Consider the following 23,874-nt stretch of genomic DNA (forward strand, 5'->3'; position numbering starts at 1 on the left):
TTCAATTTATAACAAAACATGTTTTATTAGCTCTTGTAGGTTTTGTACATAACAAATCTTAATTTGTAAAGTAACTGGTACCTACTGGAATCTTAGATGCTCAAATATCAATTTTTTTCTGAACGCTTGTTGGTTTAAAAGCCGAGGATCAAAGTGTATTCATGACCTTAATTCTAGTAGCGGCTCAGTTGATGAAGATATTGAGATATGACTAATAAGTTTTCTCTTTGAACCTCAGGAAAAGTATTGTTTTTATTAAAACATTACTTTTTATTGGTTGTTCATGCTTACACTTGCTTACACATCCTTATGTTGCCTTCACTGAACAGGAGCTCATATATTTGCCTTTATATTCACATGAAGGAAACAGAGCTTAACTTAACAACTCACACATGGAAAGGAAAGTACATTTTAGTGTGTATAGTAGTTTTATTACTCCAAATTTTGGGATTACAGTGGTAGTCTTAAGGGAACTTTCAGTTTCAACAAGCCTTTCTCTGAGACAACATTAAAAAACAAAACATCTAAAACATTTTCTATAGAGGAACAAATGTCTGCTCAACATAAATGGGCTGTAGTCTTCTTTTAATTGATTCAAACCCGTGCTTGAGAGTCAACTGTGATTTTCCCTCCCTCCAGTGAACATTATACTGAGATATTTTTGTTGTTGTACGACCAGAATCAGCACCATGTTAGCAAGGGACGCATTATTTAGGTTGATTTGTCAAAATTAAGCAATTTAGGCACTTATCAAGAAATTGGCAAAGGTTATGATAAAACTGCTACTGAAACAAATTAACAAGCAAAATACCTTTTAGTTTTACGCTGAACAGTCAACAAAAGATTGAGCAAAATCTACTGACAGAACATTTTTGAAATGTTAACATCACAAACATATTGTAAGCTAACCTTACAGAATATCAAACTAAAATCTAAATAGTCCAAAAGGGAGGCTTCGCACAGAGCATAAAGTGATATTACACAGCACTGAGAAGATACAGACGCCTGGGTCGTTTTGCATATACACTATGCCGTGTCCCCGATGCTTGTGCTGTTGTTGAGCTCAGATATAATGGCAGACACAGTGTCTGTCTATGTGCATCTGTGAACCACAGTACCTGCAGGTTCCTCCGGTAGGCTTTACACACTAAGCTATAATGGACAGACATTTAAAAGTGCTTTACATTAAGGTACCGTCAATACATTCACCTCTACATTATGAAGTTGTCTATAATACCACACAGGTAATAAGTGAGCTGCAGTTGATGAGTGTTCCTTTGGCAAAAGTAACATTTGCTTTAAGCAAAAGATATGGAGTGTTTCTGAGGAGTGTGGGGCTTGAGGACAAAGAGCTCTTTCTAAAATGAACATGGTAGGGGAAAAAATCTACAAGCTAGTTGCTTTTTACAGAGGAACCACTCTTTTCAAATGTTCATTTTGTAAAACGAGCTTAAAAGGCTTTCTTAATGACAGTTAAGATGACAAGATCTCTCATGAAGCTACAACCAGCAGCTGATTAGCTTACCTTAGCTTAGCTTAGCTTAGCACAAAGACTGGAAACAGGAAAACAGCTTGCCTGGCTCAGTGTAAAACCACAACTTGTCATTTTAACACTCCGGCTTTTGTAAAACATTAATTAAATGATTAAACAAATGAAATATAATGTGTAAATTAGTGAGCTTCACAGATGCTGGTATGTGGTTTTTGTTATTTTTCATCAGAGCCAGGCTAGCGGTTTGTCAGCAGTCGGTTAGCTTAGCTTTGTATAAAGACTGGAAATAGGGTAAAAAGTGTAGCCCATAAGATGACAAGTTGTGGTTTTTCTGGGGGTTATGTGCCGGAATATTTCCTGTAAATCCCCCCGTAAAACCACAACGTTGTGTTTTTACACGGCGGTTTTTGTATTCACAAATAAGATAACTGACGAGCTTTAGAGGTGCTTGTAAGCATATTTTATTACCTTTGGACGGAGCCAGGCTACCAGTTTCCCTCTGCTTCCAGTCTTTATGCTAAGCTAAGCTAACTAGCTGCTGGCTCTAGCCACATACTACTGTACAGATATTAGGGTGGTATTGATCCTCACATCTAATGCTCAGAAAGAAAGCAAATTTCCCAAAATGTAAATGTGTTCCTTCCAGTCCATACTACCATCTAAAAAGCAGTTCATTTTGTGCTATTAATAATTTTCTTGACTCTATTTGACTATTTTCTCATATGTCTCACTTTAGAGTTAAACCTCAAGCCAATTTACCAGAAGGAGAAAGTAAAGAAGAGAAGGTAACTGCAGTGTCTATGTATAATCTATCAGTGCCAGGTTATTCTTCAGAATCGCATTCACACAGTATTCAGTCTATTGCACATAAGACTTCTTCATTGAGTGCAGAGAGCCAAAGCTCAGGGGGGCGTTCACTTTTTTTCTTCTTCAGGGTTGAGACGATCAATCAACAACAGTCTCTGAAATTGAGAATCCCAAATTTCTTCATCATGGTTAAAAAATAAGATGAGCCTCTTCCACTTCATTACAAGGCAGCAGTTTTTTTTTTTTTTATTATATATATATATATATATATATATATATATATATATATATATATATATATATATATATATATATATATATTCTTGATTAAATGTGGCGGCCAAATGATTAAAACCAGCCTCACTGATTTCAAATAAAATATGATGGAAGAGGGTGAAACCAGGGCACTCGTACAATATGTTAAAGATTAGAAGTAATGTCTAATTATTATTTAATTAATTTGTTCCTCAAAAGTCTATAAAACATCAGCAGGATTTTTTTTAAATCTTTTTAAAAAGCTGAGTAAAGAAATATTCCCTTGGCAGCCTTGCCTCAAGACGTTTTTTTACATAAATAAAAAATTTTAAAAAACAACACGCAAAAGATTAAATAATCAGACAAATGCAACAGGTGAAAGCAGGAGCTTAAATTAAGAAAGCAGAATATAAGAAGTGTGCAAAGGGGAAGTAGGGAGGAGGGGGTTAAAAGCTGTTGGCACAGGGGAAAGGGAAGAAAGGGCGGGGATGCGGGGGGGGGGGCTTTCCTCAGTGTTTCAGTCTCTTAGGTGCTGCTAGTAAGGGCCTTTTGTGTGTCCAAAGATCCCGATGGGGAAGTGTTTGACGTGTGAGGACCACTGTGCCGCCAGCTGGAAAAACTTTACGTCGTTCCACTCGACGCCGTCAATCAGTACTGCAGAGGAAGAGACGCAAAACAAACATTACTATATAGTAACACATTCATTACTGGAGTTCATGTTCTCCAGAACGACAACCCAATCCCAACTGCATATTAAACACAAATTCTAAATGTGTTTTCATTTGAGCCCATTATTAAAAAGGTGCTGTAGGTAGGATTAGGAAGATCCAGGATTTAGCCCAAAAATTTGAACAACGACAACTTCTCAGTCCCTCCCCCCTTTCTGCTAAAGCCCAAAACAGTCTCCTAAGCCCCTCCCCCCACAAGGGAGAATGAATGCGTGTGCATGAGCAGTGATTGAAGCAGTAAGACACCCCCCCCCCGGCCATGATTGGTGCATCTGAACAGGGAGCGGTGGATTTTTGCAAATCGCACTACAGGCTGTAGGTGGTGCCAGAGGAGCCGGATTTGTTTTTCCAATGACCTGCTTCATGTAGTTCTACTCAAACATAGGGTCGGTTTCAGCAAATATGACAGAAAGTTAGTTTTATAAGGCTTACCTACTGCACCTTTAATATGTTGATTCTTTTTTAAATTAGGTGATTAGTCTCTAAATTATCGGAACGTAGTAAAAGAAAATGCTCATCACATTTTCCCAGAGCCTGAAGTTATTATTGTAGTCCAAAACCCAAAAGATATTTAATCTATAAAACAAAGAAAACCTCACATTTAAGAAGGTGAAACCACAGAATGTTTTTCTTCTACACGACTTAAACGTTGAATCGGTTATTTTATTAAAAGTTGTGGATTCATTTTCCGTAGATTCCCCAATTCGACCAATAGCTTCAGCCCTTAGTTTTAAGTATACAGAGCACTCATACTGGAAAATGATACAATGAAGTACACTTTAAAATGCCAACATATTATGCGGGTATGCTTGTTATTACCTCCGCCAAGGAGGTTATGTCTGTTTGTTGGTTTGTTTATCTATCAACAGGATTGCCAAAAAAAAAAAAAAAAAAAAAACTAGCTGCCTGATTTTCCTGAAACTTGGTGGAAGCGTTTAGCATGGGCCAAGAAAGAACCCATTACATTTTGAAGCAGATCTGAATCACGGGGCGGATATACTAATTATTTTTCACATTCATTAACATTGCAACATAGGGCATTTGTGCTGCATTCATGTGGTTTCAGAATAATCTAAAGGAATTAGTTCCTGATCATATTTCATGGCTCACCTGATCCGTTTCCTTTGCTCTTCATTGTCACAAAAATACTGGAAACAGCATATTAGCGCTTTGAGCAACATATCTTTTATGTAGCGGAGAAGGACATGTGTAGTAAAGACAAAGTACCTCTCAGCATGGTCTGCTGGTGCTTGGCAGTGCAGATGAGCCGGCTGATGCCCTCGATCACTTGACTCTTTGACTCCACCTCCTTGTCTTTGCTCTTTTTTGGCAGGAACATGACTGGCACAAGGGAACAACAGAGATGCACGCTGGGAGTAAATGAGGGGTTCAGAATCTTTCTGGTCTCTGAGGATTACATTTCAGATGACAGTTGGCCGTTCGGTGCAACGTTTGAGGTCGGATTGTTAAAGATATGATTCAAATCACATCCAGTCCTGTGGATATCCTATACCAGTGTTGTAGTACACCGGTCTCAAGACCACTTTTTGAAGGTCTCGTCTTGGAATCAACCACTTTTTTAACTCAGTCTTTTCTTGGTCTCCGATAAAAAAGGACTCTGGATTTTTATTTTAAGACCCGTCAAGACCACAACTGCCTTTTGTCAAGGCATTACTCATAATACACTTATGGCAATAAAGAGGTGAATGAAAAATATTTTTTTCATTTTTTTCTGTGGGTGTATTTTATGGGAATGTGGATCTTTCAGATCAATTTGAGGAGAGCCTATGGTTAGCATTTTCCACATTTTACCGTGGCATACAGTGTGGGACTCTTACTTGTCTGGCCTTGGTCTTGTCTCGGTCTCGATACACTCTGGTCTTGGTGATGACTTGGTCTCGGTTTACATGGTCTTGACTACAATACTGTCCTATACTAAAGCCTAATTCTACCACACTTTTCTCCCTGATCTCCGAAAATTGTGGCTTTTAAATGTTACTGTCATTTAAGTCATTTTGAGGTGAACTATTCCTTCAAGGCTCCCACTGTGATCAGAAAGTAATACATCCAAAGAAACATGCATGCATCAGTCCACCTGGACAACACAGGTGTGTGTGCAGCTTACCCTTCTTATTCTTCTCCTTGGTCACCACAGTCATGGACATGGTGGGCTGGGGGCTCGCCTCTGCACCCCCCACTGGCAGCCGGCTGACCTGCAGCGAGCGGAAATTGCACTTCAGAGTGTTTTTGGAGGAGGAGTCCCGCTTCTCCATGTCTTTCTTCCTTTCTGTTGGAGCCACCCAGTAGTCCACCTGAAGCCCCATCAGTTCTGCCTGACCTGCAGAACTACAGACAACAGCTGGATGTCAGGGGAATACCTTTCATTGAGTAACTCACACAGAAGAGTTAAAGCTGACTCTGAAAACATCTATTTATATATCTATCTATGTGACAAATACATTTATTTATGTTAAGAAATATTTCAACATTTTGGTAAATATTTGCTTTTTTGACAACCTCTGTTTACCTTTTGACAGAGCCAGGCTAGCCGTTTCCCCTGTTTCCAGTCTTTATGCTAAGCTAACCAGCTGATGGTTGTAGCTTTATATTTACAGTAAAGACATTAGGGTGGTATCAACCTTACTGTAACGTCTAAGTCTCTGCAAGAAAGCCAATACATGCATTTCCCAACATATTGAATTGTCCCAAATAAAATGGAAAACATGTTTTAATATGTTAGCTAATATATATATATATAAAAAATTGTAACACCTGCTTAAACATGTATTTAAGAAAGAAAACTATATGATTTTTACACAAAGGTCACATTTTTTAATCCACTTTGCTGAAATAGCTCTTCACCAGGCATCCTGTTCTACCTGTAAGCACAGAAGCTGGAGGTGACAGAGGGAGAGGAGGGAGGGGTGGGCGACGCCTCTTTGAGTGCGGGTGATACTTGTGGAGGGGTGGAGGAGAGCAACGAGGAGCTCAGAGGTGCTGCATCATCAGAGTCTCCTGAGGGAGCAAACACTCAATCAGTTATTTGAAGAAAAAAAAAATTATATATATATATATATATATAAGAAAAAATGAAAATGAAATATTGAAGACATTTTTTATATACACACATACTGTGGTAGAGAAATTAGTTCCTTTGGTTGAGAGCTCTGGTGTAGGTTCGTGTGCAACTTGTGTAAGAATTGTTGATACATTTTTTACATCTATCTTTTTGAATGTCAAACATCCCTCTACAAACTTATTGCTTGCCTGACGCTGCAGATGTTTGCTCCACAAGGCCAACTTTCACGATCTGCAGAATTCAAAACACAGGAGAAAGCATTTTTATTTGTTATGTCAGTGTCAAATATGGGCTAACACAGCTGTTGGATAAAGACAAAAGAGTGAATATTTAGGGCAAATTGGGAAATATAGAGGTTACTCACCCCGATGAAAGGGATGAATTTCTGACATGAGTCCTCATCAGGGCTGTGGAGAGGCAGCAGAGGCCAAAAGAGAGTTCAGGTGAAAAGGAGGCAAGAAAATAATCAGCGTGTTGTGAAAAAAAAAAAAAAAGGAAAGATGAAAAATCTAATTGAATCAAAAGGGACTGTTTCCTACAAGCATTTCCAAATGCTTGGCAAGTCAAAGATTATAAAAGATTATTTAAAGAAATCTACAAGTTAGTAGCATTGAGATGTCGTAATTAGTAACTTTTGATGATGCGGATTTCCAATGTTTGACATGTGGAAATACTGTAGTCTTCCGTTGCATAGAAAGTATGCAGCGCTATCACAATCCAAACAGAATCAACAGAGCATGCTGCACAGTGCTGGGATTTAAACCGCCACTAAAACACATTCAGTCTCCAGCTGCAGGCGCCCTTATTGTATCTGGAGAAGCAGAGAGCAAAACATGCAGGCTACCGGCTGATTCCAGGCCTGCAACAAAGCCATCCAGTTATTGCAGACACAGACCGGATCTACCAAACCAAAGGCAGAAGAGCATTCAAGGGGAAAGCAAGTCCATCAGGGGATCAACTAAACCAGTGGTTCCCAACTTGTTTTGGTCTGAGGTTCCCCCACAGCCCTGTCAGATGAACACCTGTACCCCAATTCACAATGTATGTTCCAAATGTTTAATACTATTCATCATATAAAAGTGTGTATTGTTAATCATTTCATACAATTGAACTGTTGGTATTAAGGTTGGTTTGGTCAGTAATCCTAGTACTACAAGCCTTCTAGGCTACTAATACTACTACTTGGAGTGAAGCTGAATGTTTCAACCATACAGTATTTCCATTTGCGTCACATGAAACCATTACTTTTAGCTAGCTGTTTCAACAGTTATTTTAACTTTTAGCTAGTTTAACCGTTTCTGCTGTTTAGTCATTACTTTTAGGTAGTTATTTTGACCATTTAGTCATTACTTTTAGGTAGTTATTTTGACCATTTAGTCATTACTTTTAGGTAGTTATTTTGACCATTTAGTCATTATAGGTAGTTATTTTGACCATTTAGTCATTACTTTTAGGTAGTTATTTTGACCATTTAGTCATTACTTTTAGGTAGTTATTTTGACCATTTAGTCATTATAGGTAGTTATTTTGACCATTTAGTCATTACTTTTAGGTAGTTAGTCATTACTTTTAGGTAGTTATTTTGACCATTTAGTCATTACTTTTAGGTAGTTTTTTTGACTATTTAACCATGACTTTTAGCTAAACCTCTGTGCTCGCTTGCCAACTAGTTTTCACACGCTCTCACATACAGTAACTGCAACATTAAGGGCCCTATTTTAATGATTTGAGCGCACGGCATTAAGCGCCTGGCGCAGGTGCGTTTAGGGCGTGTCCAAATCCACTATAGCTAGTTTAACGGTGGAAAAAAGGGTCCGTTTTGTGTATTTATTAGTTGAGCTACTCTACAATCTTACTACATGCCGCCTGGCTAGGGCTGCTTGATTATGGAAAGAAAAAAAAAAAGAAAATCATAATTGCAATTATTTTTTTCAACATTGAAATCACGATTATTTAACACGATCGATCAACTTTTGTTGAAATTATTGAACTTAAAAAACAAACAAACAGTAAAACAGGTAAACAAATCAACAGTGAAAACACCTTGAACTGTAAAATTCCCCTTTCATTCAGAACACAAGACAAAATAAGAGTTTACTTGCAAAACGTAATGGGCAAAATAATAGTTCTTCTCGATTACATTGCGTTTGTGATCTTTACGAGCCAAAATCGTAATCACGATTAAAATCCGATTAATTGCTAAGCCCTACCCCTGGCAACTGCAGAAGTACCCGGTTGGGAATCACTGAACTGAATTACCGAGTCATAAAGAAGTGGATGAGAAGGAAGAGCACCAACCTAAATCCACAACTTCTCCAGTTCCATGCCCTACCTGTGGATGGTAGTGTATGACTACACTTACAAGCCTTCCATGAACTATTTTCCTGGCAGTTGTCAGAAAAGTAGCCTAAATGGTTCTACTTCTATGCTTTTCTAAATGCAAAGGCGTTTGATGATGTGAAAGGTTGTTGCTCTTGCCTTGAAGAAACCTGCCATCGCCCCCCCAGGGAAGAAACAGATAGACTACAGAGAAGGGGGGGGAGAGAGAAGACAGTCCACAATAGGTCACAGTTTACACATCAAGGCCACGTTTTCTTTTCCCAACACAACACATCTCGGTTGTAATCACTTTCAGAGCAGCCAGAGAGAGAAAGCCAGATGTCTGCCTGGTATGTGAGTGAGTCATGTTCATCTGGCCTTGCACGGATGGATTATGACAGATCACATGACTTCTGTCTGATGTGTCTGATCCAGATATTAGCTTAAATGTGGGATGTATCGGTTAAAAGACGCACATGCATGTCAACCCATGTAGCTGGACGTACAAATATGGACAGAACACATGCACTTTTCAGATAAAGGTCTAACCTAGTTCTGCAACTCAGTCAAAACGAGTGTCTAGGTTGGAATACAGTCAGTCATATTAGTTTTTTTTCTGATGTTTGTACTATACATTACAGAATATAAGATATTGTTACCATTATCTTGTGCATTAATGTATAACACAAGGGACCTTATTATAAGGGTGACCGGGCCACACAGCTGTGAAATTCCCTAACATTAGTCAGTATCCTCTTTGAAATCTCTTCCTAAAACTCATTTTTATTGTACTGATTTGAACTGAAAAATAGTTGCTTTTAAATCATCATTTATATAATTGTATCTTTCACGTTTTGGATTTTATTACATTGTATTCCTTGTTTTAGTGTAAGGTACTTTGTAACCTTTCCTTTGATGCTTTATAAATAAAGTTATTAATATTATTATTGTTGTAGCTACCAGCACAACCTTTGTCACAGCCAGCTAATAATGATTTTACTTCACATTTTGTAGAACGTAGCATTATGGAAATGAGTTTCCATATTCTAAATGTTTCTATTTTTACATCTCCATGCCATGTTGTTTTTGCTGTGTCTAAACACTTTATTTTTGCACAGTTAGTATTTCGTATAAACCTTATCCAAGTCAAAAAAAATTGCAACACTTTACTGTATTTCACAGGTCCATCATTTGCTGAATATTTCCAACAAGTTTCCTTGAAAGAACTACGTAATCTGGTACTAATTGTAGGGGGAATAGGACAGCTCGATTTAAACTAAAAGAAATTTGAAATTCCTCTCTTTCTGAAACAAAATGTTAGTTCCACTTGCTAAAATTAGACTCCGCTCAGCTACAGTGACCATAATATATACTTATAGACTACAGCATCAAATATATTTTTAAGATATTAACATAATCTTAAAACAGGCCCTTTAGCAATGAGGACACCAAAGTCGCTCATTTGACTACATTAAAGCAAACATGCAACTTAAATGGTTGAGGTTTGTGATTCATTTACAAAAAAAAAAGTTTAAATGGTAGTTTGACGTGTGCAGGTTTTTCTACTTCTAACTGGACAAATAGCAGACAGACATGGATGGCCAGAAGCACATGGAGATCATGGAGAGGAAACAGCAGGGACGAAGAAACAGAAGACAAAGCTCCAGAGGAGGGAACACAGAGCTGATTGAATTTGGTCTCTTGCCACTTTATCAGCACAGTTGACCCTTCAGTCAGCCCTCTGATATCTTATCAATGGGGACTGTTTTGGAGGAGAAACTGAGAAGTCTGAATTCTCTTTCTTTGTTGAGGAAATTCATTCATTAAGCCGGGAATAATAATCTTCACAACAAGAGCACACAGAGTGACACATACATTTAGAAAATGTGCACCAAACTATTGCATGAAGCACTTACAAGGAATCGTTAGTTCAACATTTTGGGAAATAAGCTTATTTGCTTTCTTCCCGAGAGTTAGATGAGACGATTGGTATACCCTCATGTCTGTACGGTAAGTATAAAGCTATAGCCAAGAGCTGATTATCCTAGCTTAGCATGAAGTCTGTAAACGGGGGCAAACAGCTAGCCTGGCTCTGTTCAAAAGGGAAAAAATAAAAATATGCCTACCAGAATCTCTAAAACTCACTTATTAACACATTTGTTAAATCCAAAAACTGAAGTGTAACAGGGAACTATGTGCAAGACTATTTCCTGACAGGTGGCGTGGAAATTGTCCAACACATAACTCCACATAAAACTACAAATCGTCACTTTTAATTAGTGAGTTTTAGAAGTGGCTGCTTGACGAAACCAGACCTCTTCCTGACATTTTCTATATTTATACATGTGTACAACATATTATTAGTATTAGGTGCAATTAAACACAATTTGACTTGGACAAAAATGACAAAGCTAGAGTGTCTTGGTATGGATAAAGATACTCTTCTTTATTGCATCTCTTGTGTCTAGGCTGCTAAAAAAAGTTTACTTCTAAATAAAGACTTGACCTAACGCGGCTTTAATTAGTTCAAGGAATCTCATAGTGTGTCTGTGTGCTTGTGTTCTTTACAACTGTGAGTGGTGGCCTGGATAGCAGATCTTATCTGAGAAGTTTATGGCTCAAGTTGTTAATAGAAGAAAAAAAACTGTTAAAGTGGCAAGCTCCAGGAAAAGGCTGAGAAGGTTCAAAAGGGAAATGGCTCCAACACACAGGAAGCACATGAATCACCAGGCTACATGAGAAAAAAACTCAATCGACCACAATACCTTACTGCAAAATCAAAATGAAAGCTCTTTTTCCTTCAAAGAAAGAAAAGAAAAAAATACAAAAAAAGGATAAAAACATGTTATTCACACACACACAAACACACAGTGATGGAAAGACAGTGATGTTTAAAAGACGGACACCGCCGCTCCCACACAAACTCCACCACATTAGTGAAACTTTGACCTCCATTTTGGTTTTCACAAGGGGGTTGAAAACATTCAAATGGAGAACAGAACCACTATGTAACTAACGTATACGTTTTTATGAACTATTCTGCCACCACCACTAAGCAAATTTTGAAAAACATCATGTATCTAACCCCCCAATTGCTCCTGTGGTTGCTCTTTCTGTTGTTGTTGTTGGTAGTTTAGTGTTAACCAAGCTAGCCATTACACTAAGATAGCTGTCTCAAGCTAATGTGTGGCTAATGCTGCATTCACGTAGTCTGGCTATCACCAGACCAAGCTCAATCTTTTAAGATTGAACATTAGTCTGGGGAGTCTGCTGACCAACGATCCGGGTGACGTAGCAGCGATAGCGGCATCAACGGGTTGCTGTGCTTCGGTGGGCACTATACATTCAGCTATGTTGAACATAGCTGCTTGGTCGCTTGTCTATCGTGATCGTGTTAAACCCGCCAATAGTGCGCCAGGTGGATAAGCCAGTTTGTGATTGGTCCCCGCAGATTTGTAACGGAAGCAGGATATATAAACCAAGCGGGTAAGCTTCTCCTCGGGAACGTGTAGCTCCTATGGCGCCATTTTGATTTTAACATGCCATCACCTCCTGTTAGCATTCCATTGACTGCCATTCATTTTTGCGCCACTTTGAGAGCAAATAACTCTACAGCTGAAGCGTTTAAAGATTCTATTTGTCCATTGTTTATTTCTAAAGAAACACGACAATGTATAAAAGGCTCCATTACCTTGTACCTCACGTTATGGCCCCGTAGCAGACGTTTTTGTAAAAATAGGCTAACGATTGTGTCATAACCACACGACTTGCTGTAGCACAGTAGAGGAATTACCGTACAGTACAGGAGAAGCTCGCAGGCAGTTTCAACTCACATTAGCTGTTTAAGTTTAATTACTAATGTTTTGTTTTTTTTTATATTATTTTTTGGGGCATTTTAGGCCTTTAATTCCACAGGACAGATGAAGACATGAAAGAGGAGAGAGAAGGGGAATGACATGCAGCAAAGGGCCGCAGGTCGGAGTCGAACCCGCGGCCGCTGAGTCAAGGAGTAAACCTCTATATATGTGCGCCTGCTCTACCAACTGAGCCAACCCGGCCACGTTTAATTACTAATGTTAACTAGCATTTTAGTTAGCAATAATTAGCCTGTGCCCATGTTATCGCCTTACATATACCTACGCTCTCTGTCTCTGCAAGATTGGGAATGATTGAGATTTCTCTTGGCACAGCTACCAGAGGACTTCCAACTTTCAGACAGGTTGCTCACGTCACATCTCATCTTCATTTTATATGTCAATGAGATAAACGTACGGGTTTCCAGCCTGAGCTGCAGGGCGATATCAAATCGCTGGCAGATCGGGCTGGGTATACCCAGTCTAGCATTCACGTGCTCCATGGATGGTCCCATTTGTTGCACCAGCACGTAAGCTCATTTACAGGTTATATTTTGATTGTCTTATCCGTACAAAAAAGTGTAGAATACCAAAATTGCCTTTTTTACGCAGGGTTGCCCGAATATTTTTTGGCTGAGACCCTGGAGTCTCTGCTGGTTACGTTGGGACAAACCCAAGCAGGCTGTTTTCCTGTTTTCTGTCTTTAGGCCGAAGCTAACAAGTTTTCCCAAAATGTCAAACTTATGCTTTAATGTTAATCTCCGCTGGTGATACTTTGATATTTATTTGTTTCGCAATTGCTTCCAGTAAAACAAATTGAGGGCATACGATCTATCCTGTGTAATTATAAAATTGCATCACAATTTATTTCATTTTTGTTAGTGTGAAAATCCTGCGGATTAATTCATTTTGATTGCAAGCAAATGTCCGCTTGTAATTTTGCCTAAATTTGAAATGTATTTGAAACAAGCCAGCTGATGTATCAAATGGATTATTCATAGAGTTTACAGAATAGTTCAACCCCCTTGTGAAAAACTAGTAAAAGCTCTGCATTAGAAGCATTTATTAGACATAACCCCCAGACTTTACTAAATTCAAAGTTTTTCAGGGTAGCTCACAAAAACACATTTAATAAAATTCCACTTCTGTACAGCTCAGTGTGACAATTACTCAGATCTGTTACTAAATGAGGGTGAAATCAAGTATGAACACATACCTCCTCTGTTTGTAGGTGAGCATGGCCTCTGCGATGGGGAGCTGGTGTGCTCCATTAGCTCCCACCATGTACTGAGTCACCCTCGACACCACGTCTGGGTTCTCCTGGGCTGCACAGCACACAGGGATTCATTCATTCTCTGCTACTGACTGTAGACCTGACTACATAGTCACAAACATTATTAAAGCTATACTGCGCAACTGTTTAATATAAATGAATGTCTGTTACGTTCAAGCCATTGTCAAATGAGTTGACACATAGCTAATTAATCCTATCAAAAACTCCACAAAACTCTCTGTATTTCTCAGTATGGCTGTTTACAAAATGGCGTAGTCCGTCAACATTCGCACGCAGCAGCTCGAGTGATGCGTTTTACATCGCCGCTGACAAAGGACAACAGCAGCGTTCAGCTTTGGAGACAAAGAGGACATCAAAATCACAAGATAATTCTCTCTTCTGAAGAGTCCACCATGTTTTTTTAATCCTCCTTTGACGGGATAAACGCCACTAGGAGCTGCGTGGAGGAAGGGTGTGGGTGTGATCACGGAAGGCTTGTATCATGTGGATGTGCCAACAGTGTTGTTGTCATTACTTAGAATTTGTCATGGGGGAGACAGAAACTACGCACTATAGCTTTAAGGTGTTCATATTCATTTTTCCTGTTTTCCTGGTTCTAGATGATTTCTTAAGACTGCTGTAAACTTTATAAAATGTTTGATAATGTAAAAGTCAGTAAGACTTTAACAGCCCACCTACAACAGGAGCCTCTGGCTTGTGAAACAGGTCCCTCCAAGCAGCATCTTGGAACAAACTGTTGTATCGATAGTCAATAGTGCCGAGATATTTGGAGACTGGATGTGCACCTAAACCAATCAAAGAAAAACAGTCAAAATCACACAGCAAACAGCTTTACACTGTCGCAGCGGCTGCAGGTTCGACTCTGACCTGCAGCCCTTTGCTGCATCACTCCCCCCTCCCTCTCTCTCTCTCTCCCCTTTCACATCTTCAGCTGTCCTATATAATAAAGGCCTAAAATGCCCCAAAAAAATATCTTCCACAGGATTTCCGGCTAATTCTCCGCAGATTAAAAAATAAAAAAATAAATAAAACGTTACCACATCTCCACCTCAAGCAGGAAAACAGTTTGCTAAATTCTGAAGATTTTCATTCTGGATCCCTGCTAAAAACTCTAACCCTAACCCTAAATCTGCAGATTTAGTTTAGTCCTGGCCATTATAACTGTTGAAAACAAATAAGACCAATACTGAGAGGACCGGCAGCCTCAGGAAAATGGGTTGGTTTGCTTTACCGCACCAATTGGAAGGACAGCGATATTCATCCAGTGCAAAATGATCTACAGTTTTTAGAGCTTCTGGTCGTAACGGATGGTGAAAGGAGTGAAAGACCGGTTGTACAATATTTTCCAACATGCTTTTCTCATAATAGAGCCAAAGGCAGCACATTTTGTAGGAAATTAAGCTTGAAAGGCTACTAGAAGTCTTCACCATTATCTTATACATTTTCAGTCAATTTTACAAGATATTAATATGACAAATACAAGTTGTGCATTAATGTTTCAACAATAATAGCACCTTTATATATTTCAAGTAACAACAAAGAAAACACAACAGCAACATTAAAGTAAGGCTGCTCCTAACCTAGAGGGATGATGAGGAACCTCATGTAGCCGAGCCAGTCAGGGGTCTTATGGGAAAGGTGGTCCACAAAAAGCCTCAGAACAGCACTGAGGTAGTGCTGCGCTCCAGCCACTGCGATCTTTATGGGAATGGGCGTCTGGGAGTTACAGTTGCAACTAGGAAAGAAAAGTAAATAGGCAGCTTACAGTTTTTACAATCAATGTCATCAATTTGGGTGTATAGCTAAGTGCTTTCAAACGATATAGTACGAAAATGTATGCACACCAATTCGTATGATATCCTATTAATTTGGCAACCGCCGGCTGGTCACGTGACAGCGGCTACAGAGCTATGGGAGCTTCTGTCTGAGTTTAGGCCGCTAATAGGTTATTGGTAGCTGACTACAGAGCTCCGTGAACTATCGGTCGTATCAGCGGCAATTGGTAGTAGAGTGTAGCCGACAAAAAGTCAGCATCATGTGGCGACGACAGTTAAGTTTATGAACCAAAGTGACAAGTTAAGATTAGGAAAAAAAAAAATCGTAGTTTGGATTAGAACACTCCCGAGGAACAAACATGCGTTTCCTGGGTGAGTATTTTCACCGGGAAGCAAACCCTGCTCCCACGCAAGCGTTTTTAATACAGCGGCAGGCACTGTGCTGCCATACAGCAAAAAATATGTAGAATATCAATTACAGTTCGTCACTTTTTGTAGCTGTAAGAACGAATGGTTCATGAGAACAGTCTGGTGCTTTCAAGTGTGAATATATGATGGCTAGTCTATATCCACAACGTTCCACTTCCGGGATTGCTCCGTTGCTGACGGAAATTCTGCCGACTTTCACTCCTTTAGGCCTGATATCTGTTGCCACGGGCTTCCCTTGTGTTGGCATTCTAAACTCCGGTGGATTTCTGAGGACTAATGGTTAACTGCTCCTTAGATCTCTGCAGGGTAAATCCAGACAGCTAGCTAGACTATCTGTCCAATCTGAGTTTTCTGTTGCACGACTAAAACAACTTTTAAACGTACACACGTTCCAACAAAACAAGTTCCTTCCCGAGGCCATTTTGCAGGGGCGCCGTTACTTCGTGCGGCGTTTAGCGCCGCCCAAGACGATTGTGATTGGTCTAAAGACATGGCATGAAACCAGAGCACGGAATTTTCCCATCCAGGAATGCTGTGTGGACTAGCCAGACCCTCCTCCGCGGCGCTGTGGAGGAGGGTCTGGCAGTGCGAGACTATATGATGGCAGCAGAGAGAGCGAGTGAGAGGCCAACTTACAATCTCTGGATGCGGGAGACGATAGTGTTGAATGCTGCTTGGATGTCGGCCGTGGTGCAGGTGCAGACTACTGGTAGATGGTGGTTTTGCAGCATATCTGATAGATACTGAGAAAGGGGGAGAAGGAGAAATACATGAGCAAAACCTACAATTGTGTAAAAAAAAAAATTGTATGACTTCATTTTAAAAAGTATTTCACTGTCATACATTTATTTGATAAATAATTTATTAGACCTATCTTAAAAAGGTCCCATGACATGGTGCTTCTGGGATGCTTTTATATAGGCCTCAGTGGTCCCCTAATACTGTATCTGAAGTCTCTTTTATATAGGCCTTAGTGGTCCCCTAATACTGTATCTGAAGTCTCTTTTATATAGACCTTAGTGGTCCCCTAATACTGTATCTGAAGTCTCTTTCCCGAAATTCAGTCTTGGTGCAGAATTACAGCCACTAGAGCCAGTCCCACAATGAGCTTTCCTTAGGATGTGCCATTTCTGTGTCTGTAGCTTTAAATGCTATTGAGGAGGAGAGGGGTGGGGCAAGGTGGAGGGTGGGGGTGTGGCCTTGACCAACTGCCACGCTTCGCTCGTTTGCAAGGCATGATGTCTCGGTCTTTCTTATGGGTTGGCCAAATTCTCTGTGCGGGCAAAGCAGAGAAAGGGGACTTTTCCCCTTATGACGTCATGAAGGGAAGATTCCAGATCGGCCCATCTGAGCTTTCATTTTCTCAAAGGCAGAGCAGGATACCCAGGGCTCGGTTTACACCTATCGCCATTTCTAGCCACTGGGGGACCATAGGTAGGCTGGGGGAACACATATTAATGTTAAAAAACCTCATAAAGTGACATTTTCATGCCATGGGACCTTTAATAAGTAGTGCTTTCTAAACAATTACAATTATAAGAATAACACCTAAACTAAACTTTTTAACAGTACATTGCATCTGGAAAGGATAAGATATGTATTGAAGGAAAAACTAGCACAACCCAGTAAGATTTGGCAGCCCTTTATATCATACCTGACAATGTGTATGGGGTAATAAAGGTCTCTTATGTTTCGTCTCTTTGTTTTAATTCTGTATTTTTGTACTTAAGGTTCTATATACAGATTCATGATTGTAATCTTACTTTCATATTCCTACAAAAATGAGCACTTATTCAATTATATTATTGTCTGTACAATAATCTTTGGCTCAATAAATACAACTTTGAGAAGACATTTTTTTAACATCTATCCACAGCTCTACCAACAGAATTTGAAAGGCAAATATTGAGAGAAAAATAGCCGTTTGAAGATGGCCGTGCAGCTTTTCCTCACCTGGCCCTGCCAGTCGGACGTGTTGATGAGGATGATGCTGTCAGGGAGGTTGGTATCAGACACCAGGATGTGGTTCAGTTGGTCGTACACTGTCTTTCTTGGGATCTAGGCAGGTCAAATAAGAAACCTTTGGGTTAAAATAGGGACCCATATTTGTGATTAAGGGACCATACAACAGGTTTGATAAAATGAAACTTTAAAGTCAGTTGTTTTACCATGATTTAAGATCAATCTTAAGACATCGTGGTGTGTAGAGAGGATAAAATCCACTGGTTGAAGAAGTATTCAGATCCTTTACTTAAGTAAAAGTACTAATACCACATTGTAAAAATGACAAAACTAAAAGTCCGGCATTGAAAATGTTACTTAAGAAAAAGTATGTAAGTATTAAAAGTAAAAGTACTCAATGCAGAAAAATCAAAACAGTTCTGTCAATCAACTAAGTGTATAATGGTCTACACATTTCAGCTGGACTTGTAGGCAGTTATACTGTTGGCTAGTTTAATTTATAATAAAACATGGTATTTTATAAACTACATGCGTTTTGTGTGCACAAATCTTAATTTGTAAAGTAACTAAAGCTGTCAGATGAATGGAGTGGAGTAAAAAGTACATTTCTCTCTGAGATGTAGCAGAGTAGAAAGTGTAATTAAATGGGTACTTAAGTACAGTACTTGAGTAACTGTACTTAGTTACATTCCACCACTGTGTTCAAATAGTGTTGAACAGACAGAAATCATCTAAACCACATGTGTCAAACTCAAGGCCCGCGGGCCGAACCCGGCCCCTCGCAGTCTTTGATTCGGCCCGCGTTTCAATGTAGGGTCACAAAACATTTTGGCCCCCTTTTTGTTCGCCAAACCAAACAGACTAGAAACTGTTTTCAGACCGTTAATACGCGACACTCAGACGAGAATTTGGCAGATTTGCCGACTTTGAGACTCAGAAATTCCCCCAGAACCAGAGAGATTGCATATTCAAGCTGTGAAACATGTAAAAAAATGAAATCTTCGTTTTGCTTGATTTGCTAAAACTCTTTGATGGCTAAAGGAACTCTTTGGTGACTTTTCAGGGCTTTATGTCGACCGAAGTGTGACAAAAGTCGAAAAGAATGGGGGGGAAAAAAAGCAACAAAACGTTGCAAAAACAACAAATTAATTAACAAAAATAATCACAAAAACGTCTTAGAAAGCCACAAAAAAGTCAGAAAACACAACAAAAATGACGAAAAAAGCAGCATGCAGTATACAGTCAAAGATATTTTACTTTTTTTGATATATGCATGTCAATAAACTACACACGTCTGGCCCTTGATGCGATTCTCTTTTCCTTTGTGGCCCTTAGTGAAAATGCGTTTCACTACTGATAAAATCCATTCCACAGAAAGAACTCAGTACGACATTTTTGGATTGTCCTGCAGTTCCCCCCTCCTACCTGTAGGTGGCAGCGTGTGTCCAGGGACCGCTCGTTGTCCAGGCTGTTGGCCCTCTCGTTCTGCGGCCTGCTGGGCTGGCGCTCCTTCAGCGACGTGCTCCGGCCTCGCCTCCCAGCCAACTTGGGTTCCTGCCTGAAAACGAAAAACAGCAGAGCAAGAGAGGTGGAGGACTGGAGTGCCAGAAGCAGAGGCAGTGACGTAATGGTCAACGACACGAAGCATAAACCCTGTTCCGATCTGTAGGAGATGATTACAGAAAGGCACACATCCGCTAATATTAATTCAAATCCAAAAACTGATCCACTACTGTTCCCTTTTACAAGACACTATATTGATACATCTGTCATGCTCTTCTCTGGGAATGTCTTTCTGCCAGCTCTAAAAACCGTGCTGCAGATGTGCATCAGGGCTTTAACCCTCTGTGGACAAACACTCCTACTCAAAAAGCAATAGTACAACATTTCATTTTAGACATTTATTATACATGTGTTTACTATTTTAGTCATATATAGTCACCACTTTTGTGAACCTAAAAGTTTGGTGAACAAAATCGAATGCACCAAAACAAGTTGTGCATGTGGGTAAAGGTCTGTTTTCACAAGAGATTTGATGAATTTCAAAAAGCAAACATCAACTTTTCAGCTTTAGGGCCAAATTATGAGTTTGTTCTGAACATTTTGATATGAAACAACAGGTTCTACGCAAATACGCTTAAAAGGGGAATTAAAGAAGAGAGAAAAAAAAAAAAAAAAATCAAGGAAATGCCCTTAGACCTCCGAGGGTTAAAGAAGTGGATTAATGTTGTTGATGTAATTCTACCTGTTGGACGATATGATTAGGGACTCTGTCTTGGTCATTTTGCCACTCGGTGGCAGTCTCTCTAGAAACGTGTCCATGTTGTCCATCTCCAGCTCTGTGGTCGGAGTCACCGCCTCCGGCTGCTCCTGAGAGGACACCGAAAGAGAGAGAGAGAAAAACAGGCTGACAGACGTGTTTATGCAATTTTTCTTTTCAAAGCAACCCTTTTTCACACCTTAAATGTCTCGACTGTGCCAGAGGATTTTAGCTGCTATCCATTATGATTTACTAAATGTGTCTCTTCTTCCTGAACGTAAAGTAACAGAGGGACTAGAGTTATAGAGACTATCCAGTCACATTGGACCCTAAGTTAACAAAACGTGTCATTTCTGCATTTTTAAAAGCCGATAGTAATCAAACTCAAAATATTGACTTACAACAACACGACTATTGCTCTCAGGCAGCTTGAAGAGTTTATACTCACAAAGGAGACGTTATCGGACACGCCGTCATCTGGAAACTTGACCCCAGCGCACTTGGTTTTATCTGGGTCAAGCTGGAACGAGATGGTGAGAAGAAAAATAAACCCAGGGACTTTGATTTCACACGAAGCACCGTTTCATTAAACGCCTCGAGATGGATTCTTGGTTCAACAGAAGCCCTACAGTTTCACAAACAAACCAGTGATCACGTTAACGGATTTAAAACTGCGGACTGATGGGAAAATCTGAGTTTTGCTCCTCTGTGCTTCAGTAAAAGATGCCCTTGAGCAGGATAACTGACGCCTTTCTGCTCTAGTGGATTTGCTCATCGGCTATCAGTGCAGTTCTGTGGTTACGCTGGTCGGCCTCCAGCTGTTTCACTCTGGCGTTACTAACCCGGTATGTTTAGGTTAATGTAGAGCAGGGGTCTTCAACTTTTTTTAAGCCAAGGACCCCTTAACTGAGAGAGATGGATCAGGGACCCCCTATTGCATATACTGTATACAATTAAGTTGCAATAACGTGTAGGGCGGCCTAAAGCCTTTACACATAGCTTTTTTGGCCATAGAATACTAAGCTATTAAAATAATAATTGTTTTATTGATCGTGTTTTAATGTTACACATACATGTGGCACAGGTAATCATTAGTGTAGGAGTCACATATTGTATGTTGAGTATGGTCTCATTTAGATTATTTATTGATTATTATATTGTGCACTTATATTGTAGGTGGTGGGCGTATTCATCGCGGTTTGAGTGGAAGTGATAACGTATTGGTTTGCTTCCCCTGTTCACCTGTTGGTTTTTTGGGCTTGGACAGAGAGGGGGGTGAGCCTGGGAGCGACACACTTTCTGTTGACCGCCGCACTAACGCGCTTATTTCCACTCACAAAGTAACTTTACGTTTGGTAACTGCAGTGCTAGCTGTATTTTTTTATGTGTGGAGGAATAAATCATTGCAATACAATGTCGAGCGCACAGTGTGTTTATGCATCTCTCAGTGTTTAGTCCCTCGCGGCAGCACTTTGTTGGACTGCTTCCAGCCGCAACAATTAGGATGAACTGTATCGGTGGGTGGCTACCTTAGGGACTACCTCACCTATGGGCCAGTAAGCCTATCGTCAGTTTTTCCACAAATAAGCTGAATTATATTTGCTAATAATATGTTGGATTCATGTTAAGACATTATAATGATTGAAAAACAATTCCTCAAAAAATTAACAATAATCTGTTGGCCGCCCCCCCTCCCCCAGACCTCCTGTTGAAGATCTCTGATGAACAGGAAGCAGGGGTCTGAGGTGGCCATGTGATCAGAAACACGAGCAAAAAAAACTTTGCTGATCTCATTTCAAATGTATTGAAGTCGCATGTTTAAAATATGCAGGAGGGAAATCCTGCTGAAGGTTTTTAGGACTGTTTTATACATTGTTGCAGTGACAATTTGTCTCACCGGGCTCGGAGGCTCCCTGTGGCTCCGGATGCTGTGGATGCTGCCGATCTCAGTTTGAGAGCTGGAGAGGGAGAGACCCTCGAAATATGGCCTGAAACACAAGAAACAATCTGGCTGAGACAAACCACTTTGTATCAACATGACTATCGACTGGGATTGACCGATAGGAGGAGTCTCCTCTGGGCCAGTGGCCAGGTATACGTCACATTAGGCTATTTTAAGAACAGTAACGTCAATTCTCAGCCATTGAGGCACTAACGTGGGCTCGGGATGGAGCATGAGGGGCCTGGAGCCTGTTTAAAGTGTTAAAGTGTGGGGAAAAAAGTTTTTGACCGGAGAAGGGGAGGGAAGCGGTCAGAGGTCAACCACTTCTGCATTCCCCCTTCTCCGGTCGAAAAACTTTTTCATGCTTCTTGCGCTCAGCGCCGTCGGGGCGGTGTGGACGGCGATATTACACAACTGCGTGATAATGATAGTTGCCAGGAAAAAAAAAAAAAAAATACATTCTGGAGATCATACATCCTGTTTGGTATCTAATTGTTCTCCAACTGTCTTCATCATTCTGAGACCAGAACACGACAAATGTTGAAAAGGACTCATTTTCACTCCTGCCACTTAAGAAGAGGCAGAAATTGAGGTTACTATTTAATAATGTATAGTGACAGGGTAGGAATTTGGCGTGAACAGCATCAGAGAGACTGAAGGGAAAATGACACAAAGAAGAACTTATTTTAAAACCTCAAAGATTCTGGGCTTTTTTTTTTTTTTTTTTTTAATAAGCCTCAGCTGCTTTGATTCACTTTTATTTTATTTTTTTATTGAAATGCGATACAAAACTGCTGGAGTACCCTTAAGTTTATGATTATGTTTTAATGAGGTGTCTCATTAACTTAAAGTTGTTTCCGTTTCCAACCCTGCAGAGAAGGACAACCATAGAGAAAACCCTGAATATATGCACTAAAAAAAAGTGACATTAAAATGTCAATGCAATAAACGCATTAGCACAAAATATTAGGCAAGTACAGCTTTATTAACAAGGCTGTATGTATTGTAAAGCAGCCTTTGGTAGTTTCAGCCTTCCTTTGGTAGTTTCAGCCTTCCTTTGGTAGTTTCAGACACGGATATTGGAATTTCAGTCTAATAATGGAATTCATACTTTTTGTGGATCATTTGAACTTTATCATCATCATCACCATCATCATCATCATTATCTGGCCTGCAACACCCAACATAAGCCAAGTGTTTTCACAAATAAACACACACATCATCAACACCGCTGGGAAACACTCACTTGAGTTTGGGTTTTGGCGTGCTGAGGACGCTGTCGTCGTCGTCTAGCTCCGGGCCGCTGTCACTCGGGTTCTCAAACTCTACGCTGTCCAGGTCCAGATCCTCCTCCTCCACCTCAGGGGGCGGCTCTGCAGGGTCCTGCTCAGAGTCCAGCACCTTCAGAAACGCACGCAGACACACACACACACACACACACACACACACACAATACAATACAATGATACATTCTGAATAGTGCAAAAAATGAGAGAAAACCAAACCATATAGAAAACTAAAGACATTGGAAATGTGCAATATAAAAGGAAAAAATGTAAAATAAAAGTGAAAGTGTCTGAGTGTCTTTTATAAAGTGACCAGTGTTGATCCTGATGGGGTGGGGGGGGTGGGGGGGGGGGGCTAAGAGTCAAGAGTTCCACAGTAGAAACACAAGAGA

General features: G+C 40.0%; 1 protein-coding gene across 4 annotated transcripts in view; it reads right to left on the reverse strand.

The window, feature by feature from the left end:
- Positions 1 to 2,579: 2,579 nt before the first annotated feature.
- pacs2 (phosphofurin acidic cluster sorting protein 2) overlaps positions 2,580 to 23,874 on the reverse strand; it is a 69,417-nt gene continuing 48,122 nt past the window's right edge. For 2 of the 4 annotated variants that reach the window (XM_039786485.1, XM_039786484.1), the window contains exons 9-26: positions 23,443 to 23,597; positions 22,152 to 22,242; positions 20,703 to 20,774; positions 20,240 to 20,364; positions 19,420 to 19,552; positions 17,986 to 18,090; positions 16,669 to 16,775; positions 15,409 to 15,563; positions 14,503 to 14,613; positions 13,751 to 13,859; positions 11,446 to 11,478; positions 8,840 to 8,884; positions 6,726 to 6,768; positions 6,550 to 6,592; positions 6,162 to 6,297; positions 5,408 to 5,628; positions 4,510 to 4,623; positions 2,580 to 3,208 (exon numbers count right to left, since the gene is read on the reverse strand). In XM_039786485.1, coding sequence (XP_039642419.1) covers positions 3,090 to 3,208; positions 4,510 to 4,623; positions 5,408 to 5,628; positions 6,162 to 6,297; positions 6,550 to 6,592; positions 6,726 to 6,768; positions 8,840 to 8,884; positions 11,446 to 11,478; positions 13,751 to 13,859; positions 14,503 to 14,613; positions 15,409 to 15,563; positions 16,669 to 16,775; positions 17,986 to 18,090; positions 19,420 to 19,552; positions 20,240 to 20,364; positions 20,703 to 20,774; positions 22,152 to 22,242; positions 23,443 to 23,597 — 1,917 coding nt within the window. In that variant the 3' untranslated portion in view covers positions 2,580 to 3,089. The remainder of the gene's footprint in view (positions 3,209 to 4,509; positions 4,624 to 5,407; positions 5,629 to 6,161; positions 6,298 to 6,549; positions 6,593 to 6,725; positions 6,769 to 8,839; positions 8,885 to 11,445; positions 11,479 to 13,750; positions 13,860 to 14,502; positions 14,614 to 15,408; positions 15,564 to 16,668; positions 16,776 to 17,985; positions 18,091 to 19,419; positions 19,553 to 20,239; positions 20,365 to 20,702; positions 20,775 to 22,151; positions 22,243 to 23,442; positions 23,598 to 23,874) is intronic. The other 2 variants (XM_039786486.1, XM_039786487.1) reach the window with 2 other exon arrangements.

Source organism: Perca fluviatilis, chromosome 20 (assembly GCF_010015445.1).
Source record: "Perca fluviatilis chromosome 20, GENO_Pfluv_1.0, whole genome shotgun sequence".
Taxonomy (NCBI): Eukaryota; Metazoa; Chordata; class Actinopteri; order Perciformes; family Percidae; genus Perca; species Perca fluviatilis.